Raw genomic sequence first — 20,711 nt, 5'->3', positions numbered from 1 at the left:
GGCCGGCCTGGCGTCATGACGCACGCTCCGCCCCGCCCCCTCCCTCCCAGCAGCATTTCCGTGCCGGCGCGGCGCAGGCGCGGGACTTGAGCTCTCCAGAGAAGCGGCCGAGGCCTTTGGGGCGAGTGGAGGCGGGCCGCTGGGCGTGGTGGAGCGCGGAGGGCATGGAGAAACGCGGGCGAGGCGGGAAGTCATCCCCGAGTCCAGCACCTCAGCTGCAGCCGACGCCGCCGCAGCCTCGGAAGGAGAGGAGGCCCAGCATGTTCGAGAGGGAGGCAGTGAGTGCGGGGGCGGGGCGGGAGCACGGTGGCCTGCGGGGCGGGTGTCGGTGAGCGGCCGGTCGGTCGCCCTCGCGCTCCCGGGGCTCGTGCTCCCCTCCCTCGCGAGCCCCCCTCCTTCGTGCTCCCCCCTCCCTCGTGCTCCTCCTGTTCCTGATCCCCTCCCTCGTGCTCCCCTACCTCATGCTCCCCGCGCTCGTGCTCCCCCCCTCGTGCTCCCCAGGCTCGCGCCCCCCTCCCTCGTGCTCCTCCGGTTCCTGCTCCCCTCCCTCGTGTTCCCCGCGCTCGTGCTCCCCGCGCTCGCGCCCCCCTCCCTCGTGCTCCTCAGTTTCCTGCTCCCCCCCCCCCCCGTGCTCCCCATGCTCCTGCTCTCCTCCCTCGTGCTCCCCGCGCTCGTGCTTTCGAGGGCTCACACTCCTGGCGGGGCTGTGAGAGGCTCGTTGCACTCAAGGCCGCATGTGTGCTGCGTTGACCAGGACAAGGGTCCGATGTGTTGAGTTTTCAGAAAGAGCTGCAGTCTCAGTATTTGAGGGTCGTGCAGGAGGAAAAACCAAATGCGAGACTTGTTGTCTGGAGTTAATGGAAGATGCCGTTCACTTTTATGGGTGGAATAATACCAGGGTTTCTGTGAGGCCATAGTTCGAAAACCATTATTGTAATCGAGACTTTTCCTTTTATTGAGACGTTAAGTGAGGAAATAATTTGTCCAAGGATAGGGAACTGTAAGGCTAGAGCGGAGACTAGCATCTGCTCTGGGACTCCTGGTCCACTTGCCTCAAGGTTTCCTTTCCCACCTACTTAATGGGATCCATAATCGACGCAGTGAAGGAGAGAGCAGACAAAACGCTGATGTTGAAAGATCCTAAAACAGGGGCACCTGGGTGGCTCAGTCCTTAAGCGTCTGCCTTTGGCTCAGGGCGTGATCCTGGCGTTGTGGGATCGAGCCCCACATCAGGCTCCTCCGCTATGAGCCTGCTTCTTCCTCTCCCACTCCCCCTGCTTGTGTTCCCTCTCTTGCTGGCTGTCTCTCTCTCTCTCTGTCAAATAAATAAATAAAATCTTAAAAAAAAAAAAAAGAAAGAAAGAAATAAGGAAAGATCCTAAAATATTTCTAGGAATAAAACAGGAATCAAAACTTGGCTCTAATGACAGCTCTGCGATGTCTACATTTTACAAAGGAAAGAACAGACTAGAGGAAGAAAATAATAGAGCAGTTTCACACAAGGAAGAGAAAGGGCAGAGTGAGGCTGAAAACCTTAATCTTTTGGAGGTGGAGTGTCATGCCCCCAAAAGCTATGCTGTGCAGTTTGGCCCCGTAACAGTATGAGCTCCAGCCATGCAGATCCACTTACATAGAGATTATTTTCAATAAATGTACTGAAAATTTTTTTGGAGATTTGTAACAAATGAAAAGACATTTTTCTAGCTTACTTTATTGTAAGAATACAGTATATAACATTAAAAATATGTGTTTGTTACCTGTTTATATTATTGGTAAGGCTTATGGTCAACAGTACACTATTAAGTTTTGCGGGACTCAAGTTACAGACTTTTTTTTTTTTTTTTTACTGAATGGGGGTGGTCAGTGCCCCTAACCTTCCTGTTGTTCAAGGATCAGCTGTGTTGCCTGGTAATCTGTTTTATAGATAGATCATGAGCAGTAAAGAAAAATTTCTGTATTTCTGTATTTTGAGGTCATAAGGAAATACTAAAAACAGCTATGATCTTAATTTCAACAACTTGGATGAAATGCACAAATTCCATGAAGGACACTATTATGGGTTGAATTGTGTTCTCCTAGGATTCATATGTTGAAGCCCTTACCCCCAGTACCTCAGAACGTGAGTATATGTGGAGATAGGCCTTTACAGAACTAAGTTAAATTGAGACTGGTAGGGTTTCCCCTTATCCAGTCTCACTACTGTGCTTGTAAGAAGAGATTAAGGCACACAGGGTAGAACATGCCTAGCAGGGTGACCATGTGAAGATGCAGCAAGACAGCAGCCATCTGCAAGAGAGAGGCCTCAGGAGAAACCAACCCCACTGCCACTTTGATCTTGGATTTCCAGCCTCCAGAATTGTGAGCAAATAAACTTCTGTTGTTTAAGCCACCTGGTCTGTGGTCTTTTATTATGGCAGCTCTAGCCAACTAATACATAGAAACAAACTACCGTAGCTCGCTCTAGAAATAATAGATACCTGAATAGCCCCTATAATCTATTAAAGAAAGTGAATCTCTAGCTTAAAACCTTTCCATAAAGAAAACTCCAGGCCCAAATGGCTTTTCTGGTGAGTTTCTGCCAAATACTATATAGTGTTGTGCAAAATTGAAGAAAAGGGAATTCTTCCCAGTTAATCCTATGAGGTCAGCATTACCCTGCTATCAAAACCAGGATAATAAACACTTCCTCATAAACACAGATGCAAAAATTCTGAATGAAACTATAGCAAATTAAATCCAACAACATGTAAGAAAAATTAAATACATATACTGCACCTAACATAGGAGCACCTAAATACATAAAGCAAGACATAAAGGGAAAGAGACAGCAATGTAATAATAATAGGGGACTTCAATACCCCACTTCAATCAATAGGTAGATCATTCAGACAAAAAGTAAAACATCATCCTTAAGTGACACATTAGACCAGATGGACTTAACAGATATATAGAGAGCATTCCATCCAGGAACAGCAGAATACACATTCTTCTCAAGTGCACATGGAGCATTCTCCAGGAGCTATCACATTAGGTCACAAAACAAGTCTTCATAAATTTAAGAAGACTAAAATACCAAGCATCTTTACCAACCACAGTGGTATGGAACTAGAAGGCAATTACAAGAAGAAAAATGAAAAATTCACAAATATGTGAAGATTAAAAACATTCTATGGAACAACCAGTGTGTCACTGTAGAAATCAAGAGAAATTTAAAAATTCCTTGAAACAAGTGAAAGTGGAAATACAACATACCAAAATTTATAGAATGCAAAAAGGCATTTCCAAGAGGGAATTTCATAACAATAAATGCTTACCTCAAGAAACAATCTCAAATAAGCAACCTAACTTTACACATCAAAGACTAGAAAAAGAACAAATGAGATCCAAAGTTAGTAAAAATAAGGAAATATTTAAGCAGAAGTAAATGAAATAGATAATAAGACAATAGAAAGGATAAGTGAAATTAAAAGCTGGTTCGTTGAAAAGATAAACAAAATTGACAAATCTTTAGATTCACCAAGGAAACAGGAGAGGGCATAAATAAGAAATTTGAAACAGGAGAAAAAAAAATGAAGAACATTACAACTGAAACTGTAGAAACATAAAATATAAGATATTACTAGCAGTTATATGCCAACAAATTTGGACAACCCACAAAAAATGTATAAATTCCTACAATAGAAAACCTGAACAGATCAATTACTAGTAAGGAGAGTGAATCAGTAATCAAAAATCTCCCAACAAACAAAAGTCCAGGACCAGATGGCTTCACTAGTAAATTCTACCAAACATTGAAGGAATTAATACCAATCTTTCTCAAACTCTTCAAAAGAATAAAAGAGGAAGGAACACTTTCAAACTAATTTTATGAGGCCAACATTACCCTGATACCAAAACTGTACAAGGACACCAAGTGGGTTTAAAGGGAACATACCTTAGCATAATGGAGGTCATATATAACAAGCTTACAATGAACATACTCAATGGTGAAGAGCTGAAAGTGTTTCCTTTAAGTTCAGGAACAAGACAAGGATGCCCATTCCCACCACTTCTATTCAACATTGTATTGGAAGTCCTAGCCAGAGAAATTAGGCAAGAGAAAGAAAGAAAAATCATCCAAATTGGAAAGGAAAATGTACAACTGTCACTATTTGTGTATGACATGATATATATGGTAAATCCTAACGACTCCACCAAGAAACTGTTAGATTCAATAAACAAATTTGGCAGAATTGCAGGCAACAAAATCAATATGAAAAAAAATCTATTGCATTTCTATACACAAACTATCAGAAATTAAGAAAACAACCTCATTTCACAATTGCATTAAAAAGAATAAAATGTCTAGGAACAAATGTAACCCAGGAGGTAAAAGTCCTCTACAGTGAAACCTGTAAGACATTGATGAAAGAAATTGAAGACAACACAAATAAATGGAAAGATATTCAATGTTCATGGATTGGAAGAATTAATATTGTTTAAATATACATACACCCAAAGCAACCTACAGATTCAGTGTAATCCCTAATAAAATTCCAATGGCATTTTTCACAGAACAAATAATCCTAAACTTTGTATGAAATCACAAAGGACCCCAAATACCCAAAGCAGTATGGAGAAAGAAGAACAAAGCTGGAAGCATCTCACTTTCTGATTTCAAACTGTATTACAAAACTTTAGTGATCAAAACAGTATGGCATTGTCATAAACTCAGACACATAAATCAATAGGACAGAACAGCATCCAGAAATACACATTTATGGTGAATTAACTTGTAACAAAGGAGCCAAGAATATACATACAATAGGGAAAGGACAGTCTTTTCAATGGTTGTTGGGAAAACTGGACCACCGTTTTACATGTACACAAAAATAAACTCAAAATAGATTAAAGAATGTAAGACCTGAAACGATAAAACTCCAAAAAGAAAACATAGGTGGTAAACACCTTGACATCAGTCTTGGTGATGATTTTGTGATCCAACTCCAAAAACAAAGGCAACAAGAGCAAAAATAAAGAGGTGGAACTACATTAAACAAAAAAACTTTGGCACAGCAAAGGAAATCAACAAAATGCAAAGGCAGTCTACTCAGTGATAGAGATTATTTGCAAATCATATAACTGATAAGAGATTAGTATCCAAGATACGTAAAGAATCCTACAACTCAACAGTAAAACAAAACAAAAACCAAACAAACCAAAAATCCCCTAGCAAATGGATTAAAATATGGTCAGAAATTCTGAATAGGTATTTTTCCGAAGAAGACATACAGATGGCAACAGGTACATGAGAAGATGCTCAACATCCCTAATCAGGGAAATGCAAATCAAAACCACAGTGAAATATTACCTCACACCTCTTAGATTGACTATTATCGAAAATATAGGACATGACAGGTGTTGGCAAGGATGTGGAGAAAAGGCAACCCTCATGCAGTGTTGGCGGGAATGTAAATGTGTACAGCTACCATGCAAAACAATATGGAGGTTCCTCAAAAAATTAAAAGTAGAACTACCATACAATTCAGCAATTCCATTTCTGGGTATTTGTCCAAAGAAAATAAAAACACTAATTTGAAAAGATACACACATCCCTATGTTTATTGCAGCATTATTTACAATAAATAGCCAAGACATGAGAACAATCTAAATAGTTATTTATTCCTCCATTTAAAAAGATGAAATCTTACCATTTGCAATAACATCTGTGGACCTTGAGAACAGTAGGCTAAGTGAAATAAGTTACAAAAATACTGAATGATCTCACTTATATGTGAAATCTAAAAAGAAAATAGGTGAAGGAGGTCAATAGGTATAAAATTCCAATAAAATAATGATAATAATAATAGTAATAGTATATTATATTAAAGTGGGGTTTGTTCCAGGAATGCAAGGTTGGTTAAACATTCAAAAATCATATAACCATATTAACAAACTATTAGTGATGAAAATAGACTGGCAAATAATAACATTTCTACTCATATTAAACCAGCTCACCAAATAGTCACGGCCATAGCTGGACAATGATATATATCTAAGATGATGCTAGCTCTGTGAAATGTATGCAGTGGTTGAATAGATGATATGTACTTGTTATAATCAGATGCCAAGAGAAGAGCTGAAAGATTCTGCACTTAAACATGTTCTTTCTCTTGCCAACCTGCCAATCAGATAAACCCCTCGGGGCAAAGAATGGGAAGTATTGCTCCAGTGCCAGTTTCTGCCGCATAAAATAGAGAATAAATACTCTCACAATACTCCTAGGATTGTGATTTCTGATATTTACATTTTAAACTATTGACCTCTGCAGTAAAATATGATTAGGAGGGATGATAGAAATATGTAGACCTGTTTTACATACTTAGAGAAATCTAGAGGTAATAAACATCAAAATAAAAGTTTAAGAGCTGGGTGCAACAGTAATCCTATATAAAAACAACTCCTAAAAACATAAAATGTGTTTTTAAATCACCTTAACACCTCATCAAAAAAAATAACAAAAGAATAAATGCTTCAGAAGAAATTGAAAGATTTGTGTTAATTACTTGGAAATAAAAATTCTTATATAAATGCCAAAGTAAACCATGTTCCTGTTTAGAAAAGCTATTACAAAGTTACAGAATTACTTAATGTTATTTGTAAAAAGCATTACAAAGTATAAAGTTATCTTCATCCAAGCCCTGATCTCCTAATCTGTTCACCACACCAACCAGAATGACCTTTTAGAACTGTAATTAAGAACATATCACTCATGTCCTTAAATTTTTCCAGCACCTTCCCACCGTTCTGAGAATAAAATCCAAACTGCTCACCACATTCTACTCAGTGCTTCACAACCTGCTCCTTGGTTGCCTTGCTAGCTCCCTTCATGTCACCACTCTGCCTCACTCGGAACACTTGACCCAGACTGACCACAAACCCGCTCCTAGAACACACTGCCTTGAAGCCTTTGTTCTTTTTGGGCTTCAGCCCAAATCTAACTTCATTCAGAGGGGCCATCTCTGGCCACTCTGTCTAAATTAGTCCCTCCCAATGAGCTCCTACCAAGTCAGGTGGTTTTATTTTTATAGCAATTGCTACTATTTAAATCCGCTTATTCATTTTCCTATATGCTTTCAATTGTCAGTCAGCCCTCCTGTCCATTGGAATGATCCCTGCATGAATGCAGACTCCTTGATTATGAGTTAACATAAGCCGAACAATTAATCCCTAGCTATTACAACAAAGCTCACCACTGTAACTTCAGAGCCTAGAACATTTATCTGGACCATATTAGGCACCAATAAACATTTCTTTAAGGAGTGTCGAATGTCACAGAATGAATGTTGAATGTCGAAAGCATAAAATTTTGATGTGTACCACATCAATTCATTTTGCTATCTTTTCAACTTAAGACTTATGTAATGTTACTTATGTAAATGTTATGTAAAGACTTATGTAAATAATGGTATTTATTCAAAGACAAATAAAAGTAAATAATTAAAATTGTAAGAAGACAATGAAGGATAATATTTTCATAACCTCAGGGTAGAGAACAAGAAAGTTTTCTTTACACACCTGCCTCCTAGCACCAGTTGCCCTCCCTGGAGGCCTCTCTTGTTTCTGGTTTTTTGTATCTTCTATGGATATTTTAAATGTTATCTATGCAAATTTCTGTTTATAGATAAATAGATGATAGCTAGCTTGCTAGATTATTATTTTTCCTTTTGCCCAATCGGTAGCCAGGAGTGAATCAGTGAATCTAGGATTCAGCAACTTCTTTATCACAGAAGTCAATTAGAATGGATTTCCAAACTTTGTGTCAGCTATGCCCCATGGTACCAGGGTTCTTAAATCTAAAATTTCATTTTAGGGGTGCCTGGGTGGCTCAGTCGTTAAGCATCTGCCTTCGGCTCAGGGCGTGATCCCGGCGTTATGGGATCGAGACCCGCCTCAGGTTCCTCCGCTGGGAGCCTGCTTCTTCCTCTCCCACTCCCCCTGCTTGTGTTCCCTCTCTCGCTGGCTGTCTCTCTCTGTCAAAAAATACATTAAAAAAAATCTTTAAAATTTCATTTTACTATTAAAAAAGTAATCTCTTTCCCTTCCCCCTCTTTCAGTATGCACAGATTTTAAAGGAAAGACTGAGAGAATCGGTTCATGATGTTCAGTATGTAGAGCCTCCATTTGATGATTCAATTGCTGATCTAGGTAAAGAATGGAAGAGTGCCCTGGCAAAATTAAAGTTTGCTAATTCATATAGAATGCAGCCGTTGAAAAAATTCCAAGCTCATTCAGTAGAAACTAAAGTACAGCAGATATTAAAGGTAGGTTGATAAATACATATAATAGCAATATCTTAGCTTTGGAGATTTGATAAACTATATTAAGATTTATGGCCATATATTTCATTGATTGATGTTTTTTGTAGCATTTATCTCTGAAAATAAAAAAGTACTCTGTAGTCCTACTCAAGAACCTTCACATCAGTGCTGTGAGCTAGATTTAATTCTTTTGTTATTTCAGCTCTTAACTACCCATAAATTATTTCTCTCTCAGGTTTCGTGTTTTCCCATATTTGGAGGAATGAGTTAAACAAAACACACTGCTCTGTATATGGGTGTGAAAAGTTGGTTCCTGGACACTAAAGCGTCTTAAGGACAGGCAACTGCCAACAAATGCACAGGTTCCCTTCTTTCAACTGACTGGTATCTAAAGGTCATTTAAGACAGTTGTTTCCAGGCTAATCCAAAAAAGCTTCTTCAATTTTATGAAATACTGTAAGACTAATATTAATACCAACATTATTTATACTAATGTTGGTATCTGAAAGCTACATTGTTCAGATGGAAAGAATTCCTTCATCATCTTTCTTAAAGGAGCAAATTAAAATTTTTTATTTATAGAAAGTTTGAGGGACAACTTTTTCTGAATCCCCTTTTCATCTGGTCTCTAGTGCTGGGCACCAGGCACCCAGGCATTTTCTGATGGCCAGATCCCCCTGGGGGCTCCACCAAGCCTGAGTCTACCTCAGATAGGTTCCTTGTTTCAAAGTTCCCTCCCCCTTCAGTTTACAAGGTACATCCCTTCAGACACAACTGATGTGAGCTAGCTGTTGGGAAGAAAGCATCTCTTTATTTTGCATAAATGATTAATACTTTTTTAATCCTATTAAAGTTTATTGTTTAAATGAATTAACTTTTATTAATACAGAAGAATATTTAGGGGGCCTACTGTAGCCTCCCTCTACTACCATAGACAGAAAACTGAGCTAATCATTGTCAGATGGCTCATTGCTTCAGGAAATAAATTCAACTCAATTTGATACAATAAAATAATTATTGATTACCTTCTTATTTAAACACTAGCAGCAAGCATTTGTGACATGAGAATATACATTTTGGTGTTTCTCTTGCTTGGTCTTACCACATAGACTGAGTTCAGACTTATTGGGTATAGTAGGATTTCAAACTGTATTTACATATGTTAATTTACAGAATTTCATCGAGCATGATAGGGCCTGGAACAGCTGATTGGATATGTAGGTGGATAGGTCAGGGTCATAAGGAGGCCACGGATTTTTCCCTTGGGTTCAAGGAAAATTCAGCATAGTTCTTGATGCAGAAATGGTTTGTACTGGGGCGCCTGGGTAGCGCAGTCCTTAAGCGTCTGCCTTTGGCTCAGGGCGTGATCCCGGCGTTCCGGGATCGAGTCCCACATCGGGCTCCTCCACTGGGAGCCTGCTTCTTCCTCTCCCACTCCCCCTGCTGTGTTCCCTTTCTCGCTGGCTGTCTCTCTGTCACATAAATAAATAAAATCTTTAAAAAAAAAAAAAAGAAAAGAAATAGTTTGTACTGCTGGAGCTTGTGGGTGTCTTCCGACAGCAAGTGCTCATTCTTTATTAAATAGGAGCACGTGGTGGGCGAAGCCTGAGGTCTGTTAGGCAGATTCAGAAGAGAGAATGGATGTTGCTACATGACTGAAAGAACCACAGCCAGTGCCTGAGGGAAACGAATGCTTCTAGACCCAGTTTTAGGTCCAGCACCATATTCTAGAAGGGAATCAAAACCAAAAAAAAGAACAATATATTTGGTTTTACTTGCCTATAAAATTAGCTGGTAGGAGTTCATTCGTTATTGCAGGACCCAGAACCGAGTTAATTCATCATTGTCCGGGTAAGTCAGAGGCACTTGCAGTCTGCTCATGAGGTGGGCCAGCCTGCTTCCCGGCCGTGGGAAAGCCTAGTGCTTCATGGCTCATCTCTGTCTCCCCAGATGTGATTAATCCACAGCAGACATGGCAGGAAACCTGGGGTCTCCTCAGCATCCACCCGGAGTCCACAGAGAGAGCCACAGAGTGCCAAGCCATGGGGAGAGGGCTAGAGAAGTGGCGTTCATTCAGGGAGACTGGTGAAGACAGGAGTCATATAATACAGGCTCCAGTCCAGGAAACCCAGGCTTTAGGAAAACTCAAGTCTGAGATTTAGCAAATACGGAAATTATAGAAAGATTTCCTTCATCTACCTAAGCATTCCCAGAAGCATTGTTTTAAAATTCCCCTGTGTGTCCCCACCAGTGTTTGATGGGGTGACCTAGTAAAGGAAAACCTAGAGGTTAAGAGTGGTAATGAAGAGCAATTGAATGTAATTAAAAAACCAAAATAAACTTTATTCAACATTGTTATTGAAATAAATTGGTAAGCACAACATTCATTTAATGTTATTTGGTTAGGAATGCATGTATTTTTTTAAGTTATATGTATTATTTAGATATATGTTTTCTTGAATTTCTATGTAGAAAATATTTGGTTTGAAAATTAAGATGTTTTTCCTATTTTTTTAAAGGAAAGTCTTAAAGATGTCAAATATGATGATAAAGTCTTCTCTCATTTGTCACTTGAATTAGCAGACCACATCTTGTCAGCAGTGAAAGAATTTGGGTACCACCGTTACAAGTTCATTATAAAAGTATTATTTATTCAAAAAACTGGTCAGGCAATAAATGTGAGTAGCACACTGACCCAGCATCTATCAGCCAGTGCTCCAGTGTCCCCTCTAGTGACCTGACCATTCCTGTGCCACCTGCCTCCCAGGCACTTTGAGGCCCCCAGGTGCCTCTCTGACAAAGGATGATTTTGTTAGCTGTATCTTCCTTCACTGCCTGTTATTTGAAAAGTACTAACCCAGAAATGGCAATTTTCTATTGATAATTTATTAAACTATATGACTACCCTATTCCTTGGTCACACTAATTTTGACAGTTTGTTATTTGATAAGTAACCAGTAAGTTTATTTTGAGCACTAAAGGGAGTTAGATTAGGTACTGAGAAAAAGACAGAAAATGGGGAGACGCAGACCATGATTCTCTGAGAGTTTTTACTGTACTTGAGGAAAGGAAACAATTGCAGGTCGGAGGTTAAGAAATGGGGGGGCGCTTGGGTGGCTCAGTCGTTAAGCGTCTGCCTTCGGCTCAGGGCGTGATCCCAGAGTCCTGGGATCGAGCCCCACATCAGGCTCCTCCGCTGGGAACCTGCTTCTTCCTCTCCCACTCCCCCTGCTGGTGTGCCCTCTCTCGCTGGCTGTCTCTCTCTCTCTGTCAAATAAATAAATAAAAATCTTAAAAAAAAAAAAAAGTTTAAGAAATAGAATGGGATGGACAGTGGGCCAGCCAGGGTTTCGAAATCCAGTCGACCTAGATATGAACACTGGCAGTGACAGTTGGAGCCTGCGGCCTGGGCATAGCTGTTTTCACCTGTAAAATGGAGACAGTACACCTACTGGCCGCAGCTGCCCTGATGGTCAAGTGAGGTAGTCTGTAAGAAAGCCCTCCACCTGGTCTCTGGCACAGTCCTCAGTAAGAAGCAAGGCAATTACTGTCATTTACAAATACGGATACACTAGGCCACGTGAGCTTGAGTGAGCTGCCCGTCAACATGTGGCAGCCGGGCACGGTCTGCAGTCTTCGTGGAAGCAGGCGGAGGGGCGCTGGCCACACGGGAGTCGGCAAGACAGGTGGCCTTGGCTCCCAGGGAGAGGAGAACACTAGCACATACTTCTCACGTGGAGAAGATTAAAGTAGGGCAATGTGATAGAGTGGCAGAGTGGCCGCTGGGATTGTCTGGAGATAGGGAAGGCCCTCTGCTAGAAGAAACCAGCTGTGCCAGAGATCCGGGAGAAGGACTTGGCAACCAGAGAACACGGGAGTGCAAAGTTGCCATGGCAGCGGGGAACCTGGTGTGCTTGGTTAATAACCTGTGTGCTTGCCGTATGTTTTGGTTGCAGACATGGGTATGATGTGCATTGGCTAATCGTACCATACAACAAACCACCCCAGAACTTAGCGGCTTAGAACACCATTCTGTGGGTCAGCCCACCTGCAACAGCTGCTTTTCCAACTGTTCTCCCTGACGCACTCACAGCCCCTTGGTGACTCTGCTGTGCTTCAGGTCCAACACGGCCTCACCCACATGGTTTTGGCTGGTGCTGGCTGCTGGGTGGGGCTCCTGAGTCACAGTCCTCCAGTGGGCTGAGTGGCTTTCCTTATGTGGGGGTCTCCTCACAGGGTTCTGAGCAGGTGGGAGCAGAAGACCTCTGAAGGCTTTGGAAGTCACACAATGTCCCATTCTTTTGCTCACAGCAAGTCCCAAGGCCAATTCATACTCAAGGTCTGGAGAAACCACAAAATGTTTGTGGCCATTTATATCCACCATGGAAAAGTAGGCTGTAGTCAAATCATGTATGGCCTTGTGAATGAAGCAAATGATTTAGAATTTTCTCTAACTGCCTGCTTGGATAATCAATGCCATTTCTTTATTTTAAAACAAGGTTCTAATAGACTTTCCCTTGAAATTTTTTAAAGATGGAAAGGAAAATTCCATATCAGGGCCTGTAACACAGAGGAATAGTACTGTATGCAGAACTCTTAGACCCAGTTTCAGAGGGCTCCCATCCCTGCCCCCAGACACTCTGCTAAGGTCCAGTCCCTGTGCCAGAGAAGGACCACTCCAGGAAGAGAAGAGGGGCCCTTTCAGGAAAGGGGAAACTGGACAAATTACTTTTTAATATCACTTTCTAAGATACTTTATAGACTTTATAGAAGTTTACTTCTTAATATGTTCGATTGAATGTTGGTCTTTTGAAATTTGTGTATCACAGATTGCCAGCAGATGGATCTGGGATGTTGCGTGGGACAGCTGGGTTGCAGTGAAACATGAAACAGAAACGTACGTCGCCTTGGCCCTGGTGTTTGCTCTCTATTGTGAATAGCTCATTAACACGTATGGGAGTGCTTGCCTCTCCACTTTCCCGAGATGCGTGACTTTGAAGATTTGCAAACTTCATAGGAGTTTTGATTAGCTATACTTTTGCCTCCAGTTGAAGCTTCATTGTATTCTTTTAACAATAAACAAGTAAAAGCCAGATTTTTACCTTCATACTTGTTAGTTATCATATTTATTGATGTTCTATTACCCCAAAGTATAAAAGTATGAATGATACATATGGGGATAGATAGATATGAGTATATAAATGCGTATAGTGGATTCTAATATAGGGAAATTACTTATTTTTAGAATTAAGACAACTAGAATTTGCTACAGGAAATTATGACACAACATCATAATGTGTCAAGTAAATGTTAAAATAGATTTTGGAAAACTTCTAAGGGCAGTTGTATTTTTAAATGGCATTTTAATACGTTACGGGCATTCTTTAGAAAGGACTTACAAGTTTGAAATAAAGACCTTAATGTATTTAACACATCCCTAACCAATCAAAATGCTTAAAGGGTGGTCATTCTTTTTGTTAGTCTGTTAGTTAAATTCTTTTTAGGTGCAAGAACTGAAAAACCTAATCTAGTTGCTTCAAAAAAAAAAAGAGAGAATTTTATTTTCCAGGCATTTGATCAGGGATCCAGGTTGTTTGTGTCTTTCCCCTCTCCCCCCAGACTTTTACATACATTTGTTTAACTTCATAGAATTTACTCGTGTTCCTGTCTATGACTAGACGTGTCATAGTTCACTCCTTGGGGCTGGGGCTGCATCCCCCCTTTGCTGGAGCACATGACCACATGAAAAGAGTAGACAGGACTATCAGGGCTCTCCCAGCAAGGAAGCAGGGGGTGGGCTTGGAGGAGGCAACCAATAACGTCTGTGGTCAGATGACTTTCAGAGTTGTAATCAGAACTCGAAAAACCATGTCAAACTGCATGGATGGTTAAAACAGCCATTAGATGGATAGTCCAAAGACTGGAAGGTAGAAAGGTAGAGGAGAGTTTTCTTTTCACTCCATGTGTTATCATGACCTAGATAATCCAGGACTGACAGTTCCGTGCTGCGCAACGTAAACATGCTCAATGTCGCCCAAAGAATCTTCAGCACGGGAGTTCTCAGTTGTGAGCGGTCGCTGCAGAAACAGTGGTAAGGAGGCTGTGCCGCAGCTCCTGGTAAGCAACGCACCTTCCTGCTGAACTTGCAGGAATCATTAGTTGTAAAGCGCACGGCCCCACAGATGATTTGTAAAGTGAGAATGATACCGTCCTTCTAAGGCTAGTGTGGGAACTACATGAGGTAATTAATAACCAAGCGCTTGTGCCCAGCACCTCAGAGAGCCCTGGAGTTTCCTACGGCCTAAAATGTGACCTGTTGGTATTACCTGATTTGAGGTCTCAGAAGTACCTTCCGCTCTGCTCTTTCTCTTGCCTTCCCCAACCCTATACATGCTTTGTCCATACAAGTGACTCAAATCCCCCCTTCTCCTCCACCACCAGGTCTTGTCTGGCTCTGTGCAGTGCCCCTTTCTTCCGTGTATTCATTTGTTCACTGTTTTGTTCAGCCACACTCTGTGTGCACCATGTCCCAGGCACTGTGGGAGGCTCAGGTGTGCAGCAGGGCCCTGGTCTCAGCGGGGTTCCATCGAGGCAAGAGCACCTCCGGAGGAACAGGCAGCACACCCTTCTTTGCATCCCACAGAACACTGGTGGTGCGGCCACCTGGAAGGCATGACCCGGGTCATGTCAACCCCTGGCCGGGTTGCCTCAGTCATCCTCGGTCACCTTCTGAATTAAAACAAACTCTTCTGCCTACTCTTACAGGTCTGATTCTCCAGGGAAGAGAGCTGCCATTTTCAGAGGTTTGATGGATTCCAGGTGCATGTGAACATCTCTAACCCAGCAGTACTTCTCGCTGCTGCCCCCACTTGACCTCCTCTGTCATCAGGCGCCTTGGATGCCCTCCTTTGTACTTTCCCCTGTCTCGTGCAAGTTTCTGTTCAGGCCTCCCTCTCACCACAAAGACCCCTTCCTGCCTCTCCTCCTCCAAGCTGTATGGAGGCTTGTACCAAGAGAGCCTCTGCCCTGCACTCAGTCACATCTTCCCACTCTGCCTCGGCTGCCACTTTACCGTGAGCCTGCAGAAGCCACTGGCCATCCTTCTGAACTAATTTCCCAGTGCCATTAAGGAATCCTACGAATCACATCAGATATGACACAGATGTTTGCTTCAGCTGCTAGAGAAATCTGCAGGCCCCTGATCTGACCTCCTGCTTCTCAAAGCTTTTCCTAGCACGTTAGTGACCTTCCTCTGCAGGGTTCACAGCACTCCTCTATATTCCCAACCTCTCCTCCACATGTATTTTGAATCTCTTTCCTTTTTTTAAAAATATTTTTATTTTTAAAAATATTTTATTTATTTATTTGAGAGAGAGTGAGTGAAAGAGAGCATGAGCAGGGAGAGGGGCAGAAAGAGAAGCAGACTCCCTGCTGAGCAAGGGAGCCTGACACAGGGCTCGATCCCAGCACCCCGGGATCATGACAGACACGTGACCAACTGAGCCACCCAGGCGCCCCTTGAATCTCTTTCCTTAATAAGGACTTGGCTTGTCCCCACGGAAGAGTCTCTGTTCTCTGAAAGGGAGGGATATGCAAAGCAACCTCCAAAGGAGCCCTAAGACCAAAGAAAAAGGCCAAGTCCAGCTTGAGGAGAAACAGTTTGTTAAGGGGACTTGTGGACAGAAGTGTGTCTTGGGTGGCAGTGATGGATAGATTGCTCCAACCCCACCTTCCTTAAGACCTGCTTTTTCAGCCCTGGAGGGTGGGCATACCTGGGGGGGGGGGTCAGTCAGGAGGACAATGGTCAAGTATCCCTGTGTGTCATAGTCCTATGTCCAGGGCAGAGCAAGCACATCAGGTCCTGAGAGTGTGCCTAATTAAGGGTGCGCTTAAACAGAATGACAGCCTGGGGTAGGGGCTGTGCTCCAGAAGGTCACAGAGTGGCCATCATGGGTTTGTCCAAGGTGACATCCATCTGGTTCACCCAGCCCCTCAAGCAAAAGCTGTTTTTCCTCTTAGTCCCTAACGCAACCCTCTGGACTTAAACTGTGTGTATTCACACCTCTTCACGTCTGTGTGCCACTACTGCCCATGGCCCCTGGCTTGTTCCTTCTCATTACCTGAAGACAAGAGCTAGGGGACTCCAGCCCCCATCTCTGTTGACTCCTGCTACCATTTGTTGTGACTTCAATATCCACTCAGATAACTGTCCAGTAAGGCTGTCCCCACGTGGGCATGGTTCTGATATGGACAAATTCTGATTGCCACAGTCCAGTTAAGAAACACCAGTCCCCCAGAAGCATGATTCAAATTTCAACTACTCTGCTGCATTGACTGAGGAAGTGCACCAAGTACAGACCTCACAGCCAGCGCTCAGCCCGCAGATCACCACGCCAATGACCTGCACATGTTCTGGTCTTCCTCGCAAAGCCCGTCAGGGACTGGTCACTGCACCCCGGTTATTCAGTGCTTCGGGCCACAGCACAGACAGCAAAGTGTGCAGCTGTACCGCCTCCTTGTCTCCCAGTGACACAGCCACAGGATGGTTCACAAAAATGGACCATAAAAAGAAAATTCCGTCTGACATTAAAATTTTGTTTTACAGAATTTGCCAAAAAAGTTGAAAGTTCATCAAAGAAATAAGTGAGGAGCTGAAAATGAAATTGGATGTGATTAGGAAATTTGAAAATGACTAGAGTGAAGCCGAGATGATGAGACCTCAGCCTGCACAAAGGTACTGTCCAACAAGGAAAAGAGCATGGTAACGTTGGATCCACATCCTTTAAACCGCTGTTGGAACAGAAAAATGCTTGTAGTCGACAAGACCTCCTTCTGCTTTGGACCGAAGACGGTATAATAATGACAAATCCCAGTGGGCCTGGCTAGCATTCAGGCCAAGCGTTGACGTTAGTTGTCATGTCAAAGAAACTGTAACTACAGAGAGACGGAAGAGCAAGCTTGACCTGCAGTAAAGCTGGTTGCATCCTTGCAGAGGTCCGTGGAGTTGGTCAGTGTTGAGCTCTGGTGAAGCCGCTGGGCCAGACCAGGGTGCTGCTGGGAGACCTGCCCCCAGACCGCACAGGTCAGTTAGAGCAGGTGGTCGTGACAAAGGGTGAAGAGACACTGAGAACAACTTCACGTTAAGGACACTTGGAGATATTTTACAACACCGAAAATGCAAAACATCAAATGTTGGATGGAGTATGAATTTATCAAGGCACAAAAAGGTAAGTGATAGTAGGAGAAGGCAAGTGCTTTTCAAACTACTCAGTAAAGTTTTTAGACAGAAATAAAGCACTAATTCTTCGTGTTTTTCGTATTTATAGTGTACTAAATATTTTACAATTAAAAAAATTCTCTATACATTTATAATTGGCAGTAAGGGAGTTTTAAATATTTTACCGAAAGTGTTGGGTAATTATAATTTTTCTCTCTGATTATTAAGATCACTTTGGACGATCTCAGCTTCCGTGGTATTTTTTACAGTCCTGTGCTCTCAAGAAAACTAGGAATTCTGTACTCCAGCTTCCTGATTCCTTGACCAATTCACATTTGGTGACCTTTTCCTCTAGCCCACCTTGGTCATCTACTCCTTGGTTCATCCTGTAGACTCAGCTATCATCAACAGCAGTAGGACCTCTGAAATCTTGGACTCAAAGCGGGTTATTTTTATACAATCATTTTCTGTCCTTAGGGTTCAGCACCTGTAGAATCTTACTGAAATCTCCATTCAATGCAATAGCCCATCATTATAATCGCTCCCTTACAATCACACTCAAATTCCTTTGCCCCCTTACTCATCTGGGAAAACCCCTTCCTGAAGGAAATGCATATTCTTAGCCTGAATTCAAGTAGCTAAATTTGACAGAGAACATGGGAAAACCAGACCAACTGGTTTCCCTTGAAGCTCTCCAGCAAAAACCTGCAGCAGGCAAACCCCTTGGTACCCTAGGAACTTCGCTCTCCCACCTCTCCCCACTACCTCCTTATTGCTCTCCTTTCTTCACTTCTGTGCGTTGTTTCACCTCCTATTTCTTTCAGGAAAGAGAAAGTATCAGAGGAAAATCTTTCAGGTTTTCCACCACCACATCTCAAAATCTACTTGCATCTGCAGCCACATTCTGTTTTCTGTCTTGTCCCAGTGGATGGATGGCGCCTCTTGCTGTCAGGGGTTTACCCAGCACCTGTGCTGGCTTCTGGCCTTCCCAGAGCTGCCTCCCATAGCTCCTGCACGTGATGTCCCCTCTGCTCCCCCTCATCAGCATTCAAGCTTGCCCTTGTGTCCCATCTTAAAGACAACAGCCGACTTCTCCAGCTACCATCTTTCTCTGGTACTCGGCACAAACGTATTCACATATTAACCTCCTGTTCCCTCCTCAAGAGACTTCAGTCTGGCTTCTGAAGTTGCCACTCCTTAGAAACAGCTCCACAAATAATTAAGTTTGCTCATTCCCCCAGATTGCTAAATACAATGGACATTTCTCTGTCCTCATCTTATTCAACCTCTCAGTTGACATAGTTGACTGTCCCTCTTTATGAAACACTCTATCCTCTCGGTTTACAAAATCTGTCACTTAGTTTTCTACCTATTTCCAACTTAGTACATAGTAAGGTAGTATTTGATGAATGAATGAATGATTCTCTATATTTCTATCACCTAACATAATTCTTAGTTCATAGCTTCTTTTCATAAAATATTTGTGAAATAATTGGATGGACATTATTATTTTAATCCTACAAATGAGGAAATGGAGTTTCAGAGAGATTATAAATTTACCCATTATGGATCACACAGCTATTACGTGGCACAGTTGGTACTGACAACAATCTTATCTCTCTTTTTTTTTTTTTTTAAAGATTTTATTTATTTATTCAACAGAGATAGAGACAGCCAGCGAGAGAGGGAACACAAGCAGGGGGAGTGGGAGAGGAAGAAGCAGGCTCATAGCGGAGGAGCCTGATGTGGGGCTCGATCCCAGAACACCGGGGTCACGCCCTGAGCCGAAGGCAGGCGCTCAACCGCTGTGCCACCCAGGTGCCCCTTATCTCTTTTTTTTTTTTTTAAGAGGGAGGAGGGAGGGGCAGAGGGAAAGGGAGAGAGAAGATTCCAAGCAGGCTCCACACTGAGCGGAGAGCCCCATGCTGGGCTCGATCTCACCAGCTTGAGATCAAGACCTGAGCCAAAATCAAGAGTCCGATGCTCAGTCGACTGAGCCACCCTGATGCCCCCAAAATCTTAACTCTTAATCTTTGTTCTCACCATTGCATCATGCCACTGCCCTGTATATTTCACCCCTACCTCCTGGAATCTGCCTTAATTTACCCTACTCTCGACCCACACTGGAATGGCTGATGTGCCTAAATATGCTTCCTATTTTTCCACCTTCAGTCTTTTCAGGCTTGAAACCCTATTCCCGCTTCCAGTTGTACATTTACCTGGAATTGTCCTACCAGTCTCTCAAGATACTTTTCAAATTCTATTTGTTCTAACCTTAAAATCTTGACTTTTGTACTTGCAAGGAAATTTTTTCCCCACCTAAACTGCCTTTAAATACATTTATATATTTGTGTCCTATTCTTTCAGTGTTGAAACCGCTCATGGGCAGTGTCTCCTTAATATTCTGGCTTCCTTGCATGTTGAAAGGCTGAGTCAATATCTGTTGACTTGGAATGAAGAGTTTTAAACTTGCGTCTGATCTAGAGACAGAATATCCAAGGGAAGAGAGTGGACCGAAATAACTATGTATACACACACACACACACACACACACACACATATGTATATATTTAATGTTAAATTCTATCTAGAGATCTGAGTGAGGGCCCTGATCAGTTAAGAGAATTTGGGAGAAAGTTGATTTTTCTTGGTGGTATTCAGACAGGCCATTTTCTTCAGTGGGTAGGGAAATGGGGAGCTGGTCTGATGAGGTTGTGAGTGGAAGCAAAGTTTAAATGAGGAGCCTTTGTGAGTCTCCCGCTATTGGTGCCATTTCTGAGCTGATGGGAATGGAAAGTCAGGAGTAGGTGGGCTGGGAGAATCAAAGTAGGTCCTTTAACCCTTTGCTTCGCCTTTCCAAACCTGTGTTTGTTGAGTGTAAGCAAAAATCATGAAAGCAGGGTCGTGTGTCTAGTGCCCTGAGCAAGTCCTCTACACTCTCCCTAATGAAGTGTCTGCTGAGAGGGCAACTGCAACACATTGCTGGGGCCCTTGTCGTCACAACTGTCTGCCATGTTCTCGCAAGGTTCAATTCCTAGCGTGTGTGAGAAATCCTGGAAGTGAGCAGGGGAAGTCTACGAACGAGGGTTCATAATAAATTCAGCTCAATAAAACTCCTCCCATTACGTCGGAGTCTTTTATCAGCCTGCCATTGTACTCTGACCTGTGCGTAACCCTGAAGATCAGGGTTCCCC

At 42.5% G+C, this 20,711-nt stretch overlaps 1 protein-coding gene across 2 annotated transcripts; it reads left to right on the top strand.

Moving 5' to 3' along the window:
* The first annotated feature begins 68 nt into the window (after nt 1-68).
* DYNLT2 (dynein light chain Tctex-type 2) lies at nt 69-13,407 on the top strand. Of its 2 annotated transcripts, XM_045770625.2 has the most exons (4): nt 69-278; nt 8,097-8,303; nt 10,820-10,978; nt 13,130-13,407. In XM_045770625.2, exons 1-4 carry the CDS (start codon nt 165-167, stop codon nt 13,238-13,240), a joined length of 591 nt encoding a protein of 196 aa, XP_045626581.1. In that variant the 5' UTR covers nt 69-164; the 3' UTR covers nt 13,241-13,407. The 2 variants fall into 2 exon arrangements, with proteins under 2 accessions (XP_045626581.1, XP_087721840.1); XM_087865714.1 differs by lacking the exon at nt 10,820-10,978.
* The last annotated feature ends 7,304 nt before the right edge of the window (nt 13,408-20,711 follow it).

The sequence above is a fragment of the Ursus americanus genome, chromosome 11, assembly GCF_024610735.1.
Source record: "Ursus americanus isolate L20-20 chromosome 11, mUrsAme1.1.p, whole genome shotgun sequence".
Lineage (NCBI taxonomy): Eukaryota > Metazoa > Chordata > Mammalia > Carnivora > Ursidae > Ursus > Ursus americanus.
This window is presented reverse-complemented; position numbering and strand designations above follow the sequence as displayed.

Bases quoted from the DNA above. Each gene is read 5' to 3' on its own strand.
- DYNLT2 (XM_045770625.2), top strand. From the start codon at position 165: ATGGAGAAACGCGGGCGAGGCGGGAAGTCATCCCCGAGTCCAGCACCT. The intron at 8,304-10,819 runs GTAGGTTGATAA...ATTTTTTTAAAG, and splicing joins AAGTACAGCAGATATTAAAG to GAAAGTCTTAAAGATGTCAA. The intron at 10,979-13,129 runs GTGAGTAGCACA...TGTGTATCACAG, and splicing joins AAACTGGTCAGGCAATAAAT to ATTGCCAGCAGATGGATCTG.